Source organism: Equus caballus, chromosome 7, assembly GCF_041296265.1.
Source record: "Equus caballus isolate H_3958 breed thoroughbred chromosome 7, TB-T2T, whole genome shotgun sequence".
NCBI lineage: Eukaryota > Metazoa > Chordata > Mammalia > Perissodactyla > Equidae > Equus > Equus caballus.
In genome coordinates this window covers 62,363,665-62,383,419 of record NC_091690.1, presented here as the reverse complement: position 1 = coordinate 62,383,419, position 19,755 = coordinate 62,363,665, and the positions used below count along the sequence as shown (strand labels likewise).

Here is a 19,755-nt window from a genome sequence, read left to right as displayed (position 1 = left end):
GGGGAAAGGGCCCCTGCCTCATTGTCCATCTTCCAAATATAACTGCAGAGGAATCTGGCAAATATAGTTTGCTTTTGTGTTTCTATTGCTTTAGGTTCTTCCATTTCTGCAATACAAGAAAGCACATTAAAAGAGGGATTGAAACAGATGATCACTACTAATCTATCGAATCCTCCACAAAGACCGTGACTTTATGGTACTTCGCACCACTACATACATCTATTGGATTTTCTACAGCAGAGAATTTGAGCAGAGATGGTAGGGAATGCAGCTGAATCAGGGCTGGAGTTTTGCTGAGTGGATACAGCAGAATGATAAGAGTGCTACAGAGACCAGAGTGCTCATTTTGATGTAGTTTCCCTGTTCATTCATGAACTATAATCTGTAAAGGGTAAGAGGTAAGATCATGAGGGGATCTTAAGACTGGATGAAAACTGAAGACTCAAGGGATTGACAGTATCTAGGGTACTGTAGGATTATGTTTACAAGCACTATATATTGGCATGGATTATGTGCAATTCCCAGTAGTGTATTTCTGTTCCTTTATCCTCCTTTCAAGAAAGTATTTCTGAATGCAAATGAAGGAGAGTTGTACTATTGTGGACTAATCTGGAATGTGATTTATTTTAAAATGACCATCATTTGTAATCAACTAAAATAATAACAAATTACTGATATGCCTTCCAAATATCAAGCCTCACAGTTTCTGCTTCTGAAGTTGAGAATTGCTGCTTTGGTGGAAGAAGGGACAGCAGATGTAGAAGAAGTTTGGATGTTAGAGATCTGGAAGGGTGGGAGCAGAGCTTTTCATGTTCTAATAGGAAGAACTCCTCAAGTGGAAGTTGTCTCATCTCTCACCCCAGGCAACCCAGAGCCAGATCTTGGCTGAGCTGCTCTTACTTCCCATTGCCAATTCCAAATCATTTCTCTTCCTCCCTCCTTCAGAAACCTCAGCCCTTTTAAATTTTTAAATATTGAAAATTTGCAATCATACGCAGAAGTAGAGAAAAGAGTATACTGAATCCCTCTATAGTCCTCATCCAGATTTAAGAATTATCAAGATTTTGCCACATTTGCTTCATCCTCCTACCTTTCCTTGCTGAAATATTTTAAAGTAAAAATCTTAGCCATCGTGTCACTTTATCCTACAGATATCAGTATACATTTTTAACTGCAAGGTCATTTTTTCCTATAACCACAATGTCATGATTGCAACTAGTAACATCATCATGAATTTCTTGGTATCATTTAAACCCAGTCAATATTCAGTTGTCTCAAAGATTTCTATCTACGGATGGCTTGACTGAATCAGGAACCAAAAAGTTCTATCCATTCCATTTGGTTGTGATGTCTCTTAAATCTCTTTTAATCTAGCTTAGCATCTCTCTGCCCCTTTTCCCCTAAGGCATTTGATTTTCTGAAGAATCCAGGTCAGTTGTCACGTTGAATGTCCCATATTCTAGATTTGTCTGTTTGCTTCCTTGTGGTGCCATATTACTTTTCCCATTAGCCCTATATTTCCCATAAGTGGGAAGTAAGTTCTTAGGATTTAGCTAGCTTAAACTTCAGTTTTTGGCCAGAATACTTCCAAGGAGGTGCTGTTCTTCATGTTGCATCACAGCAGGAGGCACGTAATGTCTAGCTTTCCTGTTTTTAGTAATGCTAGGATTGATCGATGTTTTCAAACGGTGACAGTCTCATTCCTCCATTGTAAAATTCTCCATTATCCTTTCTCCTAATGGTTTCATCTAATGATGATCCATGCCTGAATACACTATTTCACTAGGAGTTACAAAATGACCATTTTTAAAATCCTTATTCCTTTACTTTTATTATCTAAAATTCTTCTGTGGAAAACAAGTTTATCTCATCATATATGGGCCATTTTGTTACCCTAAAGTTTAGGGAGCAGGAAAAGTAGGATAAATCCTCAATCAATTCCTTTTAATAGACTTTTCAGACTAAGAAATCAGTGACCAAGGAGTTTTGTGTTGTTTTTGTTTTCGTTATTGTTTGGCTTTCTCTTTTTCGGTGTATCATAATGAACTCATATATTTTAAAACATTCAGTGTGTTTCACTCAATTGCAGTTATTTTTGATACTCAAATTACTCATCTTTGGTCACTGGAAGCCCCTCCAATCTGGCTCTCTTGTCTTTTTGATAAAATCCCATTAGTCTTTGGTAGTTTATTTGCTTTCTGACACAACTAGCTATATCAGGTTAATCTTGTACATTTTCTACACCAGGTCTGGAATCAGCCATTCCTCCAAGGAGCCCTTATTTATTTTACTGAAAAATAGTTTTTAGAGGCCATAAACTAGGCCTTCGTGATGCTCACTGTTACCAAATTGTCATTACTTGTGAGCTAGGAAATATGGATTTCTTTAAAGAAAAACTGTCATGGATTTACACTATTTTCAATTCAAACTTCACATCAAATGATTTTTACTTTACTTTTTAATATCTTAAACACTGAAAATTTTGTCCATGGTCACATTAACATAATCATTTTTTGCATTAGCCTCTCTCTCTTTCTCTGTCTCTTATATATATATATATATGATATAGTTTTCAAATGTAATATAATAGGGTTTTTTTAAAAGATTTTATTTTTCCTTTTTCTCCCCAAAGCCCCCTGGTACGTAGCTGTGTATTTTCACTTGTGGGTCCTTCAAGTTGTGGCATGCGGGATACCACCTCAGCATGGCTTGATGAGCGACGCCATGTCCATGCCCAGGATCCAAACCAGCAAAACCCTAAGGCCGCCAAAGCGGAGCACACGAACTTAACCACTCTGCCACCGGGCCAGCCCCAGCAGTTTTAAAATAATGCCAATATTACAACTAACCATAAAACTAATAAATAAAATTTATTAAGGTTTTTTTTTTTTACTAAGATTTCTTTGTGGTTCTATTTCTCCTTGAAATATATCCCCTTAAGGCTATTCATTAAAAATGCTGTTTTCTAGAGTCATTTTGACAATTGTTTTCTCTGTATGGTTGTACCAATGTGAAATTCATGCCATGTCCTGGTTATCTCTCTCACTCACTTGAAGTTTTAGCTCTCTGATTTCCTCTTCACCCAGCAAGGCCTTATTTAAGGTCACCTAGTAAGTGACAGGATTTGAATCCAGGCAGTCTGATGCCAGTGCACCCCTTCACTCACTGAGCTAATGCCTTGGCTATTTTGTTGATCACAGATCTGGGTTTCCAAAGGGCCTAGTGAAAGGCTTTGAATCAGGGGTGGGGGAGGATTGAGCCAGATTATGAAGGCTCAGACTTCTGAGAGGGACTGAGGTAAATACGGATGTGAGCATAATGGGATTAATCTGGCCAGAGTCTCTTTTTAGAATCTACTGTGACTGCTTATTCTGCAGTCCTGGATAGTGTGGCTTTTGGGAAAGACAGTTTTCTTACCAGGAACAGGAGATGCTGTGAAGGCTTTTGACTACGGTCCTCTCATATTTTCCTCATCTCTTCTCTTGGACAATTCTAATACATTAGTTAAAATCCCACTTCTAGGAAGAGCTTTCCCTAACCGCTCCTACATTATGCTGGGAAACCGTGCTATGCACTTCCATGTCATCCTATCCTTCGGCACTTTTCTCACCCACTAGGATGCAAATTCAGTGAGGCTAAGGTCTCTGTCTTACTCATGTTGTGTCCCAGCACTTAGCACAGTGCCTGACAATAATAGGCTCTCGATAAATATTTGTTAAATTAATGAAATATGTTAAATGAATGAGTTATTAATTAAAATGGAAAGATTTTAATTTTTAAGAAATTAATTTTATTTTAATTTAATTAAAGTTGAAAGAGTGTCTTGGTCTGCCCTATCTCTACCATCTTTTGTTAGTCTGTTAGGGCAAAACCAAAAACCAACATCCAAAGCCTAGAAACTTGAATATATGAGAAAATAAGCTTTCTAACATGTAAAATTAGGTCTCACACAGACATGCGAAAATCCATGAGAAAAGTTAATATATTCAAATCTTTGAATTTAGGAGAGAAATAGCAATCACTAAAAGGCACTCCTTAGGGCAGAAAAAGATATTGTTATTATCCGTATGTTGTTGCACATTTGTGAAAGCAGCAGCTTCCAGCTGAATGGCTTGACCCAGATCTGTCAGGCCATATTTGGCTTTATATAAAATTTATCTTGTCTACTCATTTCTTGGAAAAAGAAAAATCTGTAGGCTTTTTGAGTCATCTACACAGAAATAGAGCTTGCTCAGAAGTTAAGCAGTTATGTGGAAGATTCTTTTATTTTTATTTTTAATTTTATTCTCTTTTTGAATAGGTAATATAATCACACAGTTCAAAAGTCAAATGATATAAAATGGTATCTATTGAGAAGTTTCCTTCCCCTTCTTATCCCTAACCACCCCAGTCCTCACACCCCTTACACTACTAACAACCACTTTTATTAGTATTTATTTTTCCTAATATTTATGCAGATGGAAGTAAATATGTATGCATTCTTATTCCCTTCTCTTCCTCTTCCCTTTACACAAAAGATAGTATACTACAGATATTATTATGCATCCTGGGTTTTTTTTCCTATATATGTCCTGGAGATATTTCTATATTGGTACATAAAGAGCTTCCTTTGTCTTTCTTTCTTTTTATTTTTTTTTACATTTGCAATGTATTCCAAAGTATGAAGGGCCTACAGTTTTTTAACCAGTTCCTTATTGATGGTATGTAGACCATTTCCAATCTTTTGCTATCACAAACAATGCTGTAGTAAATAATCTTAAAGATGAAAGGGAAGATAATTTTAGACTCATACAGAAAAGAGTGGATTAAAGCATTAAATAGAGACAGTCTGGCAAATAGCTAAGACAGTCTCTTTGTGGAACTGGGGAGTGAGGGACTGGAGAAGGGGATGCTGTAGTCAATTGAATGTGTGGTGAGTGACTAGGGAGATCTGTCCAAGAGAAAATTTTTTCTTAGATTAGTTTTTTCCAAGTGGGATAAACAGAAGGTTTTGGAAGAATAACATCAAGTAGGGAGACTCATCTGTACAGCCCTAGGCCCTTAGATTTAATAAGATGTTTTTAGTGTTTGGAAAATAATATCGTTTGTCCTTGGGGAGATGGACAAAAGATTAGAAAAGCCCATTCTTGGCCACCTTCCAAAATTCCAACAAGGTTTTAAAGAGGTCAAGATAAAAAAAAAAAAGATTCTTTGCCTGATAAAAGCTTGCAATCTAAGTATGCGGTACAGCAGACACTGCTGGGGGCTCATCTAACATCCACTTCCCTTCATTCTTGCTGATAGAGCCCTGCCTTTGTCAGGTAGCCCTTTCTGCTATATGGCATAGACTGGCCTCAGTTCCATCCAGGGGCAGATCCTGAGTGATCTAAGTCAGTCATGGTAGCAACGCTCCCCATGAAGACGCTTGGTTGAGGTATTTGCATATGGCCCAATTTTGGCCAATGACAGGGGAAGACAAGTCATCTGGAGGGGCAGGGTCAGCTTTTGGGAGAGCAGTTAGGGTTGTGATCCTCCTCTTTCCTTTATTCATGTGCCAAGAGACAGTATCTCAAATGTTTGCCCAGCTCTCTTGGTCTTGCCATAGTGGGGAGCAGAGAGTCATTCCTGCCCTGACGGAGCCAGAGCCACCCCACAGGTATCTGGGTGAAAGAGGGCTGGCTAGAGCAGCAAGCACCTGGGCGGGTACTCCTTCAATCAATGTTCTTTAAATAATTGTTTTACTTTAATATGGTGGAGTTGGGGAGAAATAGATTTTCTACTAATACTTTGTCTACTAGAAACAAATTAACTTGACTAATTTTCATGAATTGAAGCAAAGTCAGTGTTGTGAAAACATTAGCCAGTCAGTTCACTTTTCCTGTAGCTCTCCTTCCTTTCCTAGCTCTTTCATGATATTTCTGAACCAGACAAGTTCTTTAGAGGCACACTGAAGGGCTTACAATATAGGTAACACAAAAGATGACACTTAACAGCTACCCAGCACTGCTCACAAGTTATTTGGTTTTAGAATCTCTGTTCTGCTTTCATTTTAGGGTTACTGCTTGTGGATGTTGCAGAAAAATTCACTAGGGATATAAGTCTGCTTTAGAAAGGAGTTTTGTGGTTTGCTTTTTAAATTTCCCCCCAAGGGGAGTAGTTTGGAGGTGGCCAATTTACATTTTCTCAATTTGTTCCAGTGAGAAGCGTCACTTTCTAGATCAGCATACCATAGTAACTAAACTAGTTGCTCATCCCCTAACCTGGCTCTGGGTCACAGATTAAATAGAAGATAAGCACTGAGAGAGTGCAATACAAAGTACTGTGAAGCACAGAGGAAAAAAACAGTACCTTTTTGTGACTGGTGAGAAGGTAGTTTGTATCATGCGAGACAGCATGGGCTTTAGAGCTAAAAGCAGGTCCAGCTACATAATTTGCAGAGCCCAGCACAAAATGAACATGTGGAGCCCTTGTCATACAATTATTAAGAATCTCAAGGCAGCAACAGTAGAGCATTAAACAAGTCCAGGGTCCCTGTGCAGGTGGCAGACCCAAGAAGCCAGCCCTGCCGGAGGGGCTTGGGTTCAAATCTCACTCCTGCCACTCGAAGCTCCATGGCTTTGGGCAAGTCACCTTCTCTGAGTCTCATTTTCTTCATCTGTAAAATAGTGTTAACTAAACCTCCCTCGAAGAGCTGCTCTGAGGGTGACATGAAAAGCACTTGCCACATGATAGGTTCACATTCCTCTTACTTTCGTAGTCTGTGTTGTGGGCCCTTTTCCTCAGTTGTTCTCTAGGCATCCATCCATCTTTGACCATCTGTTCTCATTACCCATTTTCCTTATAATATCTTTCAAAAGGGTATTAGAATGAATATTATGAAATGGCCCATATCTAATCATTTGTGATCTACTAAGTAGCAATTTTATATGATTCAACCTAACACAAACTCCCCAGCATGACTTTGAATAGTACCATCCTTAGACTCCCAGCAACTGAAACTCTTCCTCTGCAGCTATGTTTTAGGGGACATGGCCCCCATCCCCCTACCTTACCCACTCCTGCGCTATTCCAGACGCACCCTTCCCCACCTAACGAGGAGTTCCCAGAGCCAAGCCCTCTACTAGACCACTCTCCAGTACCGGGACCCGAGGATTCCCTGACCGAGTGGCCCTCAGCTGTCTTCCAGGACCGCCTTGGCCGGCCTCTGCCCAGGAGCCGCCTCCTCCTCACCGGCTGGGTGCAAAACTTATGCAGGAGTTTTTTTTGTTTTGAGGAAGATTAGCCCTGAGCTAACATCTGTTACCAATCCTCCTCTTTTTGCTGAGGAAGACTGGCCCTGAGCTAACATCCATGCCCATCTTCCTCTACTTTCTATGTGGGACGCCTACCACAGCATGGCTTGCCAAGCGGTGCCATGTCTGCACCCAGGATCCGAACCGGAGAACCCCAGGCCGCGGAAGCAGAACATGCCCACTTAACCACTGCGCCACCAGGCCGGCCCCTTATGCAGGAGTTTTATCTGGGGACCTACTTCTCTGCACCTCCTCCCAATTGCTTATGATTTCCCCAGATATTCTGGGATTTTTAAAAACCTTCATGACTTTCTACATGACGCTGTCTCAAACCTTTCTGGGAAATTCTACTAGTCATTTAAGAACCAGTTTATATATCAACTCTTGTATTAGTCATCCCTGGCAATCCTCTCTACCATCCCAACCCTTATCCCCAGGCAGAGTTAGCTGCTGGGTGCGTTTTTACGAACTGTGATCACATAACTGTGAAAAAACATCATACTGTATGTAATTGCTTTTACGCTCCTAGACTAGACTGTGTAGGAGCTGTTCCAGGGCAGAAAACATGCTTCTGCATGCTTATTCTCAGTGCCTACCCCAGAGCCTGGCACTCAGTAGACAGTCAATAAATCTTTCAGTGTGGTGTTGTCATCAAAATCCCAGCTCTTTCAGTGACATGTGGCCTTGAGCAAGTTGCTGAATCCCAGTTTCCTCTTCTTTGAAATAGAAATGAACATAATTACCTTCTTGAATGGCCCTAAGGATTAAATAAAACAATACATCCGAGGTGCTTCAGCACAATGATAAATAGTGTGAGCCCAATAAAGGATGACTATAATTAAACTACCTCTTACATTCTGGTTCTTGGTAACGTGTAAGAGGAAGTAAATAGTCCTTTCAAGCCAGCAATGTGGTTCCTTGGAATTCGTGTTTAATACCACAGTCTTAATAGAACTGTGAGAAAATAGGTTTTAAAAATTGCCTGAGGTAAGGTAAATGATACTTGCAAACTGTTTACTAAAAAGGTACCAAGTAGCATTTTTCAATAAAACGAAAACATTAGGTAACTCTTGGCACTCTTGGCACCAAACGGGTGAGAAAAATACTACATTGCAATCTATTTTGAGAGGTATTCATAATAAGTTTATATATCAACTACATACATAGAAGTAAGCATAAACTTTTTTATAACTACCTCTTTAAGAACTTTATATAAATATATATGTAACAACTATGATCTGTTTTTATAACTACATATTTAGGTATTCCTACAAAAATGCTATAGGTATACCTATATACATTCCATTTAAATGTTTTTTTAAACAAGGAAAAAGTTAATTGTAAGGAAAAATATACTAATAGAGACAAAACAATCACTATGTGTTGCTACATGTATCATACCCAGTCTGCTATAACTTGTTACCCCAAATTGGGGGCTTTTGTCTATTAGCATATTGTGCAAAATTAAATGAAAGTACTGGTATTTGCATTCTTGCACCTCTAAATCCTGTTTTATCAAGGAGAAAAACCAAGGAAATGGAATGTGATCTAAGCTTTCAGGCGAAATAAGAACTGGTTGATTTCACTTATTTGAATCTTGTTGCTTATATAGAATGACTATAATAAGTTTGCCTACTTTGGTAAAGAACTTAATAGTCTCAATCTTTGTTCTCCAAGCTAGTGCAAATAAAATAAGATAAAAAGGATACTGCTGTAAAGCAGGTGAAGCAAGCAACTATTTGGCTGGTTGCAAAATCAGACACTTTTTTCTGCAAGGAATCCATGCTATTATTATGCTGTCAACTGTTAGTGTTTAAAATCTCAACTACAGGAGACTACAAGCCTACCTATCTACAAGGGCTAATTATGCTAATTTTTTTCACAATAGCATATCTCATTGCACATTTAAGATTCACTTAAATCCATAGGAGCTGCTAATTTAAAATCTTAGGATATAAGACGATATCTGAGGTTGATAATGAATAAATTACAGGGGAGGTAGAGATACTGATAGCAAATTTAGGAAGATTTCAAAGCCCCAAGAAAGAAATTTGGTAAATCTTGTGTATTCTAGGTGGTAGGACCGCAAGTGAGTGTTAGCCTTACAATAGTAAAAACAACAACATCATAGTAAAGTAGCTTTTCTTTGAGTTGCCTGTTGTGCTTAAAAGTATAATAAATGGAATACCATCTTTACTCTTGCCATAATACTAAGGCACAAATATTTGAATTCTAAATTGGAGGCCAGAGGAAGCAGAAGCTTCCTTACGGAAAGAGATGGCGGAGTTTGGCATTGAGTTCTCTCTCCTTGCTTAAAAGATCCAGGCTGTGCTTTTTGAAGGCTTCAGACTGCAGCCTGAGTTCATCGTAGGCCTTCTGGATCCCATCTACCCTGCGCTGAAGCTCCCGGACTCTCAAATTACTGTCCACAGCCACTGCCTCTTGCTCAAACCGCTCTAGCGCATGCCTCCTGGCCGCATCTGCCATCTCCAACTTCTCCTCAAGCTGGCGGATCTCTGCTTGCTTGTTCTGAAGCACCTTGCCCCTCTCCATTGACAGCTGCAGCAGCTCCTCTTTCTCACGAGTGACGGTCTGCAGCTTGGCCTGCAGCTCCTGGTTCAGGCTGCTGTGCTCCAGCTCAGCCTTTGCCATCTGCTCCATGGCCTGCTGGTGCTGCTGCTTGAGGCTCTGCAGCTGGCTGCGCAGCTGCTCTGTCTCCTTGGTGTGGGCCTGGGCTTGCTGGTTCTGCAGCTCCAGCAGCTCCTTCTCTCGGGCCTGCGCCTGGCAGGCATCCTGAGCACACCTCTGTTTCAGAGTCTCCAGCTCCTTGGCGAGGACCTCGCTCCGGGCAGTGAGCTGCAATACTTTGGCCTCCTGGTCCTTCAGAGCCTGGCTGAAGAGGTTGTCATTCTCCAGCCTCAGCTTCTCGTTCTCCTCTCTCAGCTTGACGTTCTGACTCTTGTGTTCGTCCTTGAAGCGGATCATCAACTCGTGGTTAGCTGCCAGGGTCATAAAGCGTTCCTCCAGCTTCTGGGCATGCTCCTTCTTGGCCTTCAGCTTCTGGGCCTCCAGCATCCTCTTCTCCTCCAGCTCTGTGTTGAGCATCTCCAGGATCTGGCAGCGTTCCAAGGCCTTGTCTGACCTCCGCTTCAGGATGCAGATGAGCTGGGACTGCTCCTGGATGCGGGAGCAAAGCAACGCCTTCTCACTCTTCTCCTCCTCAGACAGTCCCCGGAGGTTTGCCAAGGCTTCCCTCAGACCGTCCAGTTCCTTAAACTCCATCTCCTCTTCCTGGTTTTCCAGTTTTTCGTTTTGCTTATCTAAGGGTTCTTCAGAGGGTGGGGTGTCCATCTGGAGGGCCTTCTCTTCCTGGGGCATAGGCGTTCTCCTCCACTATCAGCTGACTAAACAGCCTTTCCCCCTGAGATTTCGAAAGCCACAGAGTTGCTAGGGACTCCTGGCACTCTCCAGCAGTTGTTTTTTTTCCAGTAAGGAGCCCTGTGATTGGTGGATAGGGCTTCAGAATGCTGTGAAGTAACAACCGGGGGACCTGGGGGAGTTCAGAACCAATCTGGTCAGGTTATGCTTGGGTTTCTAACCAATCACAGATCTCAGCTCACAGCCCAGTGTCTGGCCTATACGGTACAGAGAAGAGACGCCAGCCCCACTAGATTTCCAGCCTCTATCAGGGGAAGAAGTCTGACTCTGCCTAATTTCTGGTAGGAGTAAACAAATTAAGCTGATGATGACACATTCCTCTTCCTCCCCACTTCAGTTGTCATGAGAATAAATTGCTGTCTTTGGAAACACAGTTGGCAACTTAAAAATCTGCAGTCTATAAATACAAAGTAACAGTTGTATTCTGAGAGTCAGGATCCTAAATGGCTGTGAGTTTGCACCTGTAATATTTGGCACAGCTCAGGAAAAGAGCAAACACAACGAAATTTCTTTTGTTTCCCTTAGCATTGTCCCCAGCTGGGAATACCTTTTATTACATATTTAGCACTCCCTGTTTTTACCCATTAGCAAAATAAGGTTACAGAAAGAAGATTAATGAATGTAGATAAGATAAACATTAAAAGAGACAAAAAGATCCAAATGAGGCTTACCAATATATACCAAAGTCAGTTCCAGATGGATTAGTTAAATAAGAGTGAAATAAAATCAAAGTATTAAAAATGGAGACTAGTAGAAAATAAAGGTAAGCATAAAGGCTCTGGGCCAGAAAGGACTGACTTAGCTTAAACATTATCTAAGAGATGAGCAAGGAAAAGCTTAATTTGACTTTGTTGAACAGCTAAAGTTATCTATAATTTTAAAAATTTTGTGACCTCTGAGGTCTCTCCAGCCTCTCCTTCCTCTGGACCTGCCTGACATTTTACTCCCTAGCCCAACCCAACTACTGAAGTTCCCCTAACCCACCAGCTCTCTTGCCCTGTATATAGGTGTTCCCTCTGCTTGGAATGCCTTTTCCCATCTTGTCACTTGTCGCTCTAGTAATTTACTCAGTGTTTTATACTTAAAGAATCATCCTCTCTGTGAGGCCTTTCCTGGCCTCTGCATTAGAATTGACCACTCACCTGTTTTAGCGCATCCACTCACTATAGCCTGTTCATAGAGCATGTTAAAGCCTCATTGCACTCACTGTTTACCTGCCTGCTTCCTCCTGCTAAACCCTGGCATCATTAAGGGCAGGGACTGTGTCTGTTTCATCCTTAATGACTAGACCGGTGTCTGGCACATTGGAGAAACTCAGATAAATGTGTGTTGAATGGATCTTGGAGGCAAAAAACAAATTGAGAAAAATATCCACCATAAATATGACAGACAATAGACTTATATTTTTATAGAGAGCCTGTTCAAATCAATAAAGCATTAACATCTTCAAAGAGAAATGAACAATTAAATTCACAAATGAGGGGACAGAAATGGCCAAGAACTGAACCTCATTAGTGAGCCAATAAATACAAGTTAAAATTAAACATAATTTCATCTATCAAATTAGTCAAGTTTTTCCCCCTTATTTTAAGACTACTCAGGACCGGAAAGGGTATAGTGAAATAGGTACTGTCTTATACTGTTGGTGAAAGTCAGTTGACAGCACGTATTGAGAACTTGAAACATTTTTATGCCTGTTGAACTAATGATTGCCCTTCTGGGGAGATCTTGGCTCAGGAAATAATCTGAAAGAAAAAGTTTTGCTCAAAACTTTTCATTACAGTGTGGCTTATAACAACTAAAAGTTGGAACTCTAAATGTCCAAAAAAGAGAAAATGTTAAGAAAAATTACGATATTTTCATATAACAGAATATTATGCAGCCATTAAATATTATCATGTTTATAGATAACTTAATCGCATGGAAATGCTCATGTTAGAAAGATAATTGGGGGCTGGCCCCGTGGCCTAGTGGTTAGGTTCGCGCACTCTGCTGCAGGTGGCCCAGTGTTTCGTTGGTTCAAATCCTGGGTGTGGACATGGCACTGCTCATCAAACCACGCTGAGGCAGCGTCCCACATGCCACAACTAGAAGGACTCACAATGAAGAATATACAACTATGTACCAGGGGGCTTTGGGGAGAAAAAAATAATATCTTTAAAAAAAAAGATAACTGAAAAAGAAAGACAAAAAACTTAAAATTCAGAATGTTTTTAATGCTGTGAAAACTTCAGCATAGAGCCAAGAGTTGAATATTCCTGTCATCATTATTTCTGATGATCAGACTTAATCTTTCAAGTCAGGATGATAAAGAAAAAGCTTGGGAGTCATTATAGATGTTGGATGGATTTTTAAATGCTTCAGATTTCACTGGGAGCAAAATAGATTTGAAGAAAGCATTTCAGATTTTCTCTCTGGTCTCAAAGATCAGGGTCTCACATCTCAAATTCTGAATCTCATCTATACACTGAAAGCCAGACTGAGGACTAGGGAAATTTCCTGAACTAAAATTTTAATAACTACTTAAAGTATATGATATTGAGGTCTTACAAAAGTGGGTTCCAAAGACTTAAAAAATATGAATTAAAGTTATTCGTAATTTTTCCTTCATTTCTCTTCTTCTCTTTTCCTTAAATTTCAAGCTTCGTATACTGAAATGAAACTTGTAAAGTGGAGGCAAGTGACTAGAAAGTTAGAATAGTCCTCTTCATTTAAATATATGCATTTCATACATATATTGAAAATTTTATTTGCTGATTACCATATATGGTTGTCTGATGTGGTAAAGTGAATTCACAGAATATATTTCCTAAGAAAAGAGAAAGAAGAAAAGAAAATGCTCAAAACATGAATAGCAGTTGTTTCTTGAGGATGAGCTGATGGATGCTTTCCCTCCTCTTTCTACCTAAGTCCCTTGTACATAGTGGATGATAAGTGATATTTGTTGATTAAATAGCTTTTCCATGTTAAAAATATTTTATATTTCTTCTATGTTAAAATTATTTTAAATAACATTAAATCCATAGGTTACTTGTCAAAGCTAAGAATCTCACAAGATCCTGATCAACATGTATTCATTAATTTATTCAGCAAACATTTGCGATGTAGAGTGCAGTGCTAGAAGCTAGTATACATCAATACATTAGATACCATCACTCCTCTCAAAGAACTTACAGTTTAGTAATGATGACTTTTGGCTCCTCTCTGCCATGGTTGTTTTCTTTGTTCTACTATTTTTTTCCAGCAACCATTGATCTTGAAAGTATCCAATAATTTCCCTTCCCAGAGGTCTAAGGCATAAAAAACTTGGCCAGTGCTCTCCCTAGTGGTAACCAGTGAATCCCCTCCACTTGGCCTTTGTTAATAAGTCTTTTCCTGTCTTTTTTGAACTACTATTTACAGAGTTCTTCTATATACCCTACACAGTAATAGGCATTTGTACATCTTCTCTCATTTAATTCTAACTATATTCTTGAAAGGTAAGCATTATTATCTACATTTTATACTTTATTGGGAACAAAGAAACTAAGACACAGAGAGATTAAGCAAGTTGCCCCAGGTCAGCTAGAGAGAAAGTGATAAAGCCAGAATTCAAGTCCAGAGCTTTTTGATATGAAAGCCCATGGTCTTTCACTCTTCATTCATTCATTTGCTTATTCATTCACTCAATTCACATACCAAGAAACTCTTATGTCCAAGGTTGCAGTCCTAGCTCTTAAGATGATTACAGTCTGATGATGTAGACAGACAAATAATAGGAAAACAGCAATTCAGTGTGATAAGTGCTAATGTGATCATGGGTAAATCAGACACATCCCTATTCTCAAAGAATAAAGATAGGGGAGCAATGGTCTGAAGTCTGCTCCCACATCCTGACTGAGGTACTGAGTGTAGGACAGTGAGACTCATCTTTTTGTAAGGCTGAAGAACAAGTTTTTTGGAACAGTCAGATAAGAAGTGGAGGGAATGTTCTGAGATTGGATCCGATATGTGAGGGAATTTGTTTTGTGAAACAAACTAGTGAGATTAGTGAATAAGCCTGGGAGGGAGTGGAGACAGGAAAGGAGATGGGAGAGCAATCCCAAAGCAGACTGGGAATGAGAGTACAGGAGAAGGCAGATGTTCAGGGGTTTTTTACTTGGATAGTGAATATGGATGACAGAGATGTGCAAAGAAGAAGTCCAGGCAATTTCCCTGGTACATGTAGCCAGGCCTCTCTGGAAGAAGTTAGCCTGGGCCAACAGTAATAATCATGCCTTTGGTGGACTCCCAGGCCAGCTGAGCAGGCAGGGGGCCCCAGGATCCTCGCCACCTACTTAGAAGCTGCAGCAGTCAGGGTAGATGGGGAAATTTAGGCCTCTCCGGAAAGAGTCAACAGAGACTCTTTGAAATATTACTTCATTTTTAAATAATGGAATTTTGAAGTATTTTCACTTGAGGGAGACACAAATTGTGTGGCTACGCAGCTCTTGATTTCTCCAGTGCCCATGTCTATATAATACCCCATTCTTCTGATAATGAATCACTTCTCCCTCACCACAGGGTGGACACATAATCCAGGCAGGGTCGATCATAAGATCTTACCCCATCCATCCCTGGCCACAGGGAGTGGTCCCCACCTAGGGAGATGACCCAAGCCTGGCCCGATTCTCCCAGAGACCTCTGAAGCCGAACCTAGCAAAGAGAAGTGCTTTAGCTGAGAGGCTGTGATGCTGGAGCTGCCTGTGGTGCTATTTTCACTCCCTGAGGAAGATGACAGGTGGTATGTGAATTCCTGGTTCCAGCCTGAGTCCTCCAAGTACTCTGGGTTCCTGCAGAACTTCTTTAATTCTATGGACTAATCCAGTATATTTCCAATAAATCCCCTTTTTGGGCTTATTTCTAGTTGGGTTTCTCAAAAAAGAAAGTGAAAAAAGCCCTAAAACATGCAGTTCAAGGAAATGCCTCCAGTTTAAGAAAATAAACATTGAAGGTTTAGCAGGACTTTGCCTAAAAGTCTCACTGGCGCAAAAGTCTGTCAATTTGAGTTCACTAAAGAATTCAGGTTGCCCACACTTGATAATGTGTGTAAGTCCCATTAGCCTTCCTCTTGCAGCCAGGTGAGATTAAATTTATGATGTACGCTTTCTTTTTCAGGAAAAAACATAACAGGAGATCCCCTTGGATGTCCTGAGGCAGTTGGAAGTCGGGCAGATGCAAGGAGAGTGGTTCTATTGTCCACTCTGGTGTTTTGAAAGTCAGGCATCTGGGGATGGCAGGAGGCAGGCAGTTCTAGTCCTAGATGGGGAGATACTGGAAGCAATCACATAAGTGCTTCAAAGCTGGCTGGATGCTGGGAGAAGGCTGAGCAGATAACCGAAGGCAGGGCTGAGAAAGTAGTTTGTAATGTGAAGTGGTGGAAGCTGGAACAGGATTCACACTTCCGCCACTGTTCCAGGCTGACCTTGGAGGTGTGCCTCCATTCAGCTTATCTTGCCGTTCCCCAGGTCACAACAGGAAGAGGGAACAGAGTCAGACTAAACACCCCCATAAAAGACCTCAAGAGACAATGGGAAGGGTGTGGTACTATCGCTCTTACTGGCAAGTGGGTAGGAAGTTCTAGTCTGTGTGGGGAGGAGTCAAGCACTCTAGTTGCTTTAAATGACATTTATTAGCCACCTGTTACAGGATCTCACACTCCCCCACCATGCAGGCTTCCCCTAAGCTACATTAAATCAGTGATCTTTTTGAGAAAGGGAAGCTAGTTGGGTCCTAAGGGGAATGATATTTTATATATTAAAATGACTCCAAAATGTCTCCGTGGAACACTTTTCAAGAATAAACGTTAACTTATCTTCAAAGCTTTTCAGCTATTTTTTAAAATAAAAATTGTGCTCTTAATAACATAGCCAAAGCTTCCCACTTAAAGGAAATGATGTCCAGAGTTGCAGTAAAGACTGAAGAAATATTAACTCAGTAGAAGTTCCTTAGCCTTGCTAGGGAATTTAGATTTTAGGATTTTTAACATAAAGCATTTCATTTAAAATGAAAAGCCCAATTCATTTGACATTACGATTAAATCATATAATAATTTATTCTAAGGATTTTTATAAAATACTTTATGAAAATTATACATACATAGAAGTACAGTATAATTTAACAATTTACATTCTAATTAAAACTTTATTGCAAAGCATGCCTGTGACCACTCTCATGCTGCTTTTATATAGTAGAGTTACAAGAAAAACAAAACCTTATATATGCAAGGTTTTGGGGGGTTTTTTTACATACCTATTACAAAATACAGGCTTGAGACCTATCTTCGGAGAAAAATTGAGCCCAAAACTGAATTCCACCTATGGCCAGTGGGTGGCACCAAAGTACACTTGAGACTGTTTTAACGCTGGGAAAAGGGAAGCAGTTTCTCAAGGCAGAAATACATGCAGTAAATTCAGTCTCGTGGTGCTAACATGGAATTGCACATTTTAATAGAGATTGCAGAGTAAATAGTTTTCTTATGGTCAAATTCTTTATCATCACAAATATTCTGCCTTTTCTCCCCCTCGTCGGAGTATCTTTCTGTCACTCTTTTCCACAACTTACTTGTTTTCAGTTCCTGCAAGGGCTTTCAATGATCAAGTGGCAGACCCTCCTAACTGTAGCTCCAGACTGTGTTGTGAAACACATGATGGCAAACTAGAAAATTCTGCCTGTTAACCCACACCCCACATTTAATATTTTTTGGGCAGCTTTTTCTTTGAAGCAGCAGCAACAGTTCAATTTTCCTAGCTTTCTCAACTATCTTCTTTACTGTTGGAGTCACAAATAAGTTACCCATTTTGTGATTATTTAAATCTCTTGGGCCTTGTAACCAAAGAAGCACATCATGCAGGTTGACTTCAACGTGCTGTGTAGCATTTGTTAGTGGCAATAGATAGGTGATGATCTCTGTCCACACAGTCAGATTTTCAAGATGAGAGTCCACCTGTTCAGCAGTTTTCAGAGGAGAAGACTTTTGGGTTCATTTGGAAATTTTGGCAATCAACAGCATTCTGAGAGGCAGGGTTGCTTCAATCCAAGTGTTGGGGGAATTTACCATCTTTTCCCAGAGAGCAACTTCCTCTGAAGTAGAGTCCATCCAATCTACTTCAGTACCATAGCTTTTACCTGAAAAAAGGAAGCTTTGCATTTAGAAAGGAATAGCTCAGTGTGGGGGGTGGGGGTGGGAAGGATCATCCCTAATTATAATCACCAATGGAAGACAGCTAGGAAGAGTTTTAACATCACCAGGAGGGCAGATCTGGGACTCAATACAAGAAAAACTATTTAACCATCTGAGATGTCCAATAATGGGACACTCCATAACTGGGATAACTCCTATTATTCTCAGTTATTTCTCTTCACGTGCACATAAGAGCTGACCTGTCGGGGCCACAGGAGAGTAGGAGGGAGCATTCTTGCATTGGGTTGGAAATAACACTAGATGATCTCTAAGGAAGTGTGGTTACAACTTTAGTGTCTAACAGACTCAATTTCAAATCTTCGCTCTGCCACTTCTTACCTCTGTTACTTAATTTCTTTGAACATCAGTTCCTCTGGGGATAACAGTAGCTACTCACAAAATTGCCGTGAGGATTAAACGAAATAATGCAAATGAAGCACTCAGTACAGTGACTAGTGCTCCATAAATGTTAGTTATATTCAAAGCACACTTTTAGCCCTGAAGGGCCATCAATGTTTTTTCAGGAAACAGTAGTGATGAAGGCTTTTGTGTGTCCCCTACGATAATTTAAGCTCTGCGATGCAGACACTGTATCCTGTTAATCTTCATATCGAGAGCCCTTGGCACACAGCCTGACATTCTTTCACTCCTTCATTTCTTTACACTTAATGGAAATAGAGTATCTGCTTTCATTAGGAAAAAGCAAAGCAACCAACCAACCAACCTCTAGTGTCTCCAGAAGCACTTGGCTCATAGAGAATTAAAAATGTAACAAATGTTACCTGTTCCAAAGCCAATCCGAAGGCCTCCCAAAAACTGGTTGGTTAACTTGTAATGGTCCCAGACGGTAAGCTCTACACAGGCTTCTGTCAGGTCTTCAGGCCTGAACCCATCATACACCATGGTGTGGTTGAAGACAGGGTTGGTGGTTTTCCCTACAGCTCTCGTCTTCTGGCGACTTTTCCTACTGGTATCTGGAAGGATGGTACTACAAAAAGAAACATTATTGTGAGGGATTTTTTTTTCTTTTTTCAGTGAGGAAGATTGGCCCTGAGCTAACATCTGTTGCCAATCTTCATCTTTTTGTTTGAGGAGGATGGTCACTGAACCAACATCTGTGCCAATCTTCCTCCTTTTTGCATGTGGGGCATGCCACAGCACCGCCCAATAAGTGGTGTGTAAGTCCGCGCCCAGGATCCAAACTTGCAAACCCCAGGCCACCAAAGTGGAGCAGGCAAACCTAACTACTATGCAACTGGGCCGGCCCTGTGAAGACATTTTAATAAGATAGACATTTATGTTTTCAGTGCATTTCAAAACAGCTACTGAGAATTGGTGGAAGGAAATGGAGGAAAAAAAGAGTATAGAGAGGCAGCAGTGCTGGTGGTGGGGCATCCTGCTGGAAAGACTGTGCATCAAAATGGACCAGACTTGCTTTGAATCCTGACTCTGTCAGTTATTGGCTGTGTAGTGCAGGGAAAGTTACTTAACCTCTCAGATACTTGCTTTCTCATCTATAAAATGGGAATGGTGGTGCTTACTTCACAAGGTTAATATTAGAATTGCATATGAAGCAAACAACTTAGTTCAGCGCCTGCATTTAAGTACTTACTATGTAGCAATTGTTTGAGGATTCCTTTAAAATTTGGAAGCACGGTCTCTTCCTGATTATCTGTGATAGCCTAAAGAATTAGTCTTGCACAGAACTGAAAAGAAGAGAAACCTTTCCAATTGATAGATTTGACTTTGGGAATAAATCATGTATTTGCAATCATTTACATTTAATTTGTGGTAATAACCGAATTACCTTTAACCTGCCATGCCTCTTGTAAAGGCAAGAAGGTC

General features: G+C 40.3%; 2 protein-coding genes across 43 annotated transcripts in view; both read right to left on the bottom strand.

Annotated features, from left to right (window-relative positions):
• Positions 1-9,396: 9,396 nt before the first annotated feature.
• On the bottom strand, positions 9,397-10,972 carry CCDC89 (coiled-coil domain containing 89). Its single transcript, XM_001493284.5, has one exon. The coding sequence runs from the start codon at positions 10,647-10,649 to the stop codon at positions 9,537-9,539; it is 1,113 nt and encodes a 370-aa protein (XP_001493334.2). The 5' UTR covers positions 10,650-10,972; the 3' UTR covers positions 9,397-9,536.
• A 5,785-nt stretch (positions 10,973-16,757) lies between these two features.
• SYTL2 (synaptotagmin like 2) overlaps positions 16,758-19,755 on the bottom strand; it is a 107,739-nt gene continuing 104,741 nt past the window's right edge. For all 42 annotated transcript variants that reach the window (XM_003365365.5, XM_003365364.5, XM_001490882.5 and 39 more), the window contains 2 exons: positions 18,693-18,898; positions 16,758-17,855 (listed from right to left, as the gene is read on the bottom strand). In XM_003365365.5, the coding sequence (XP_003365413.3) occupies positions 17,710-17,855; positions 18,693-18,898 (352 nt within the window). In that variant the 3' untranslated portion in view covers positions 16,758-17,709. The remainder of the gene's footprint in view (positions 17,856-18,692; positions 18,899-19,755) is intronic.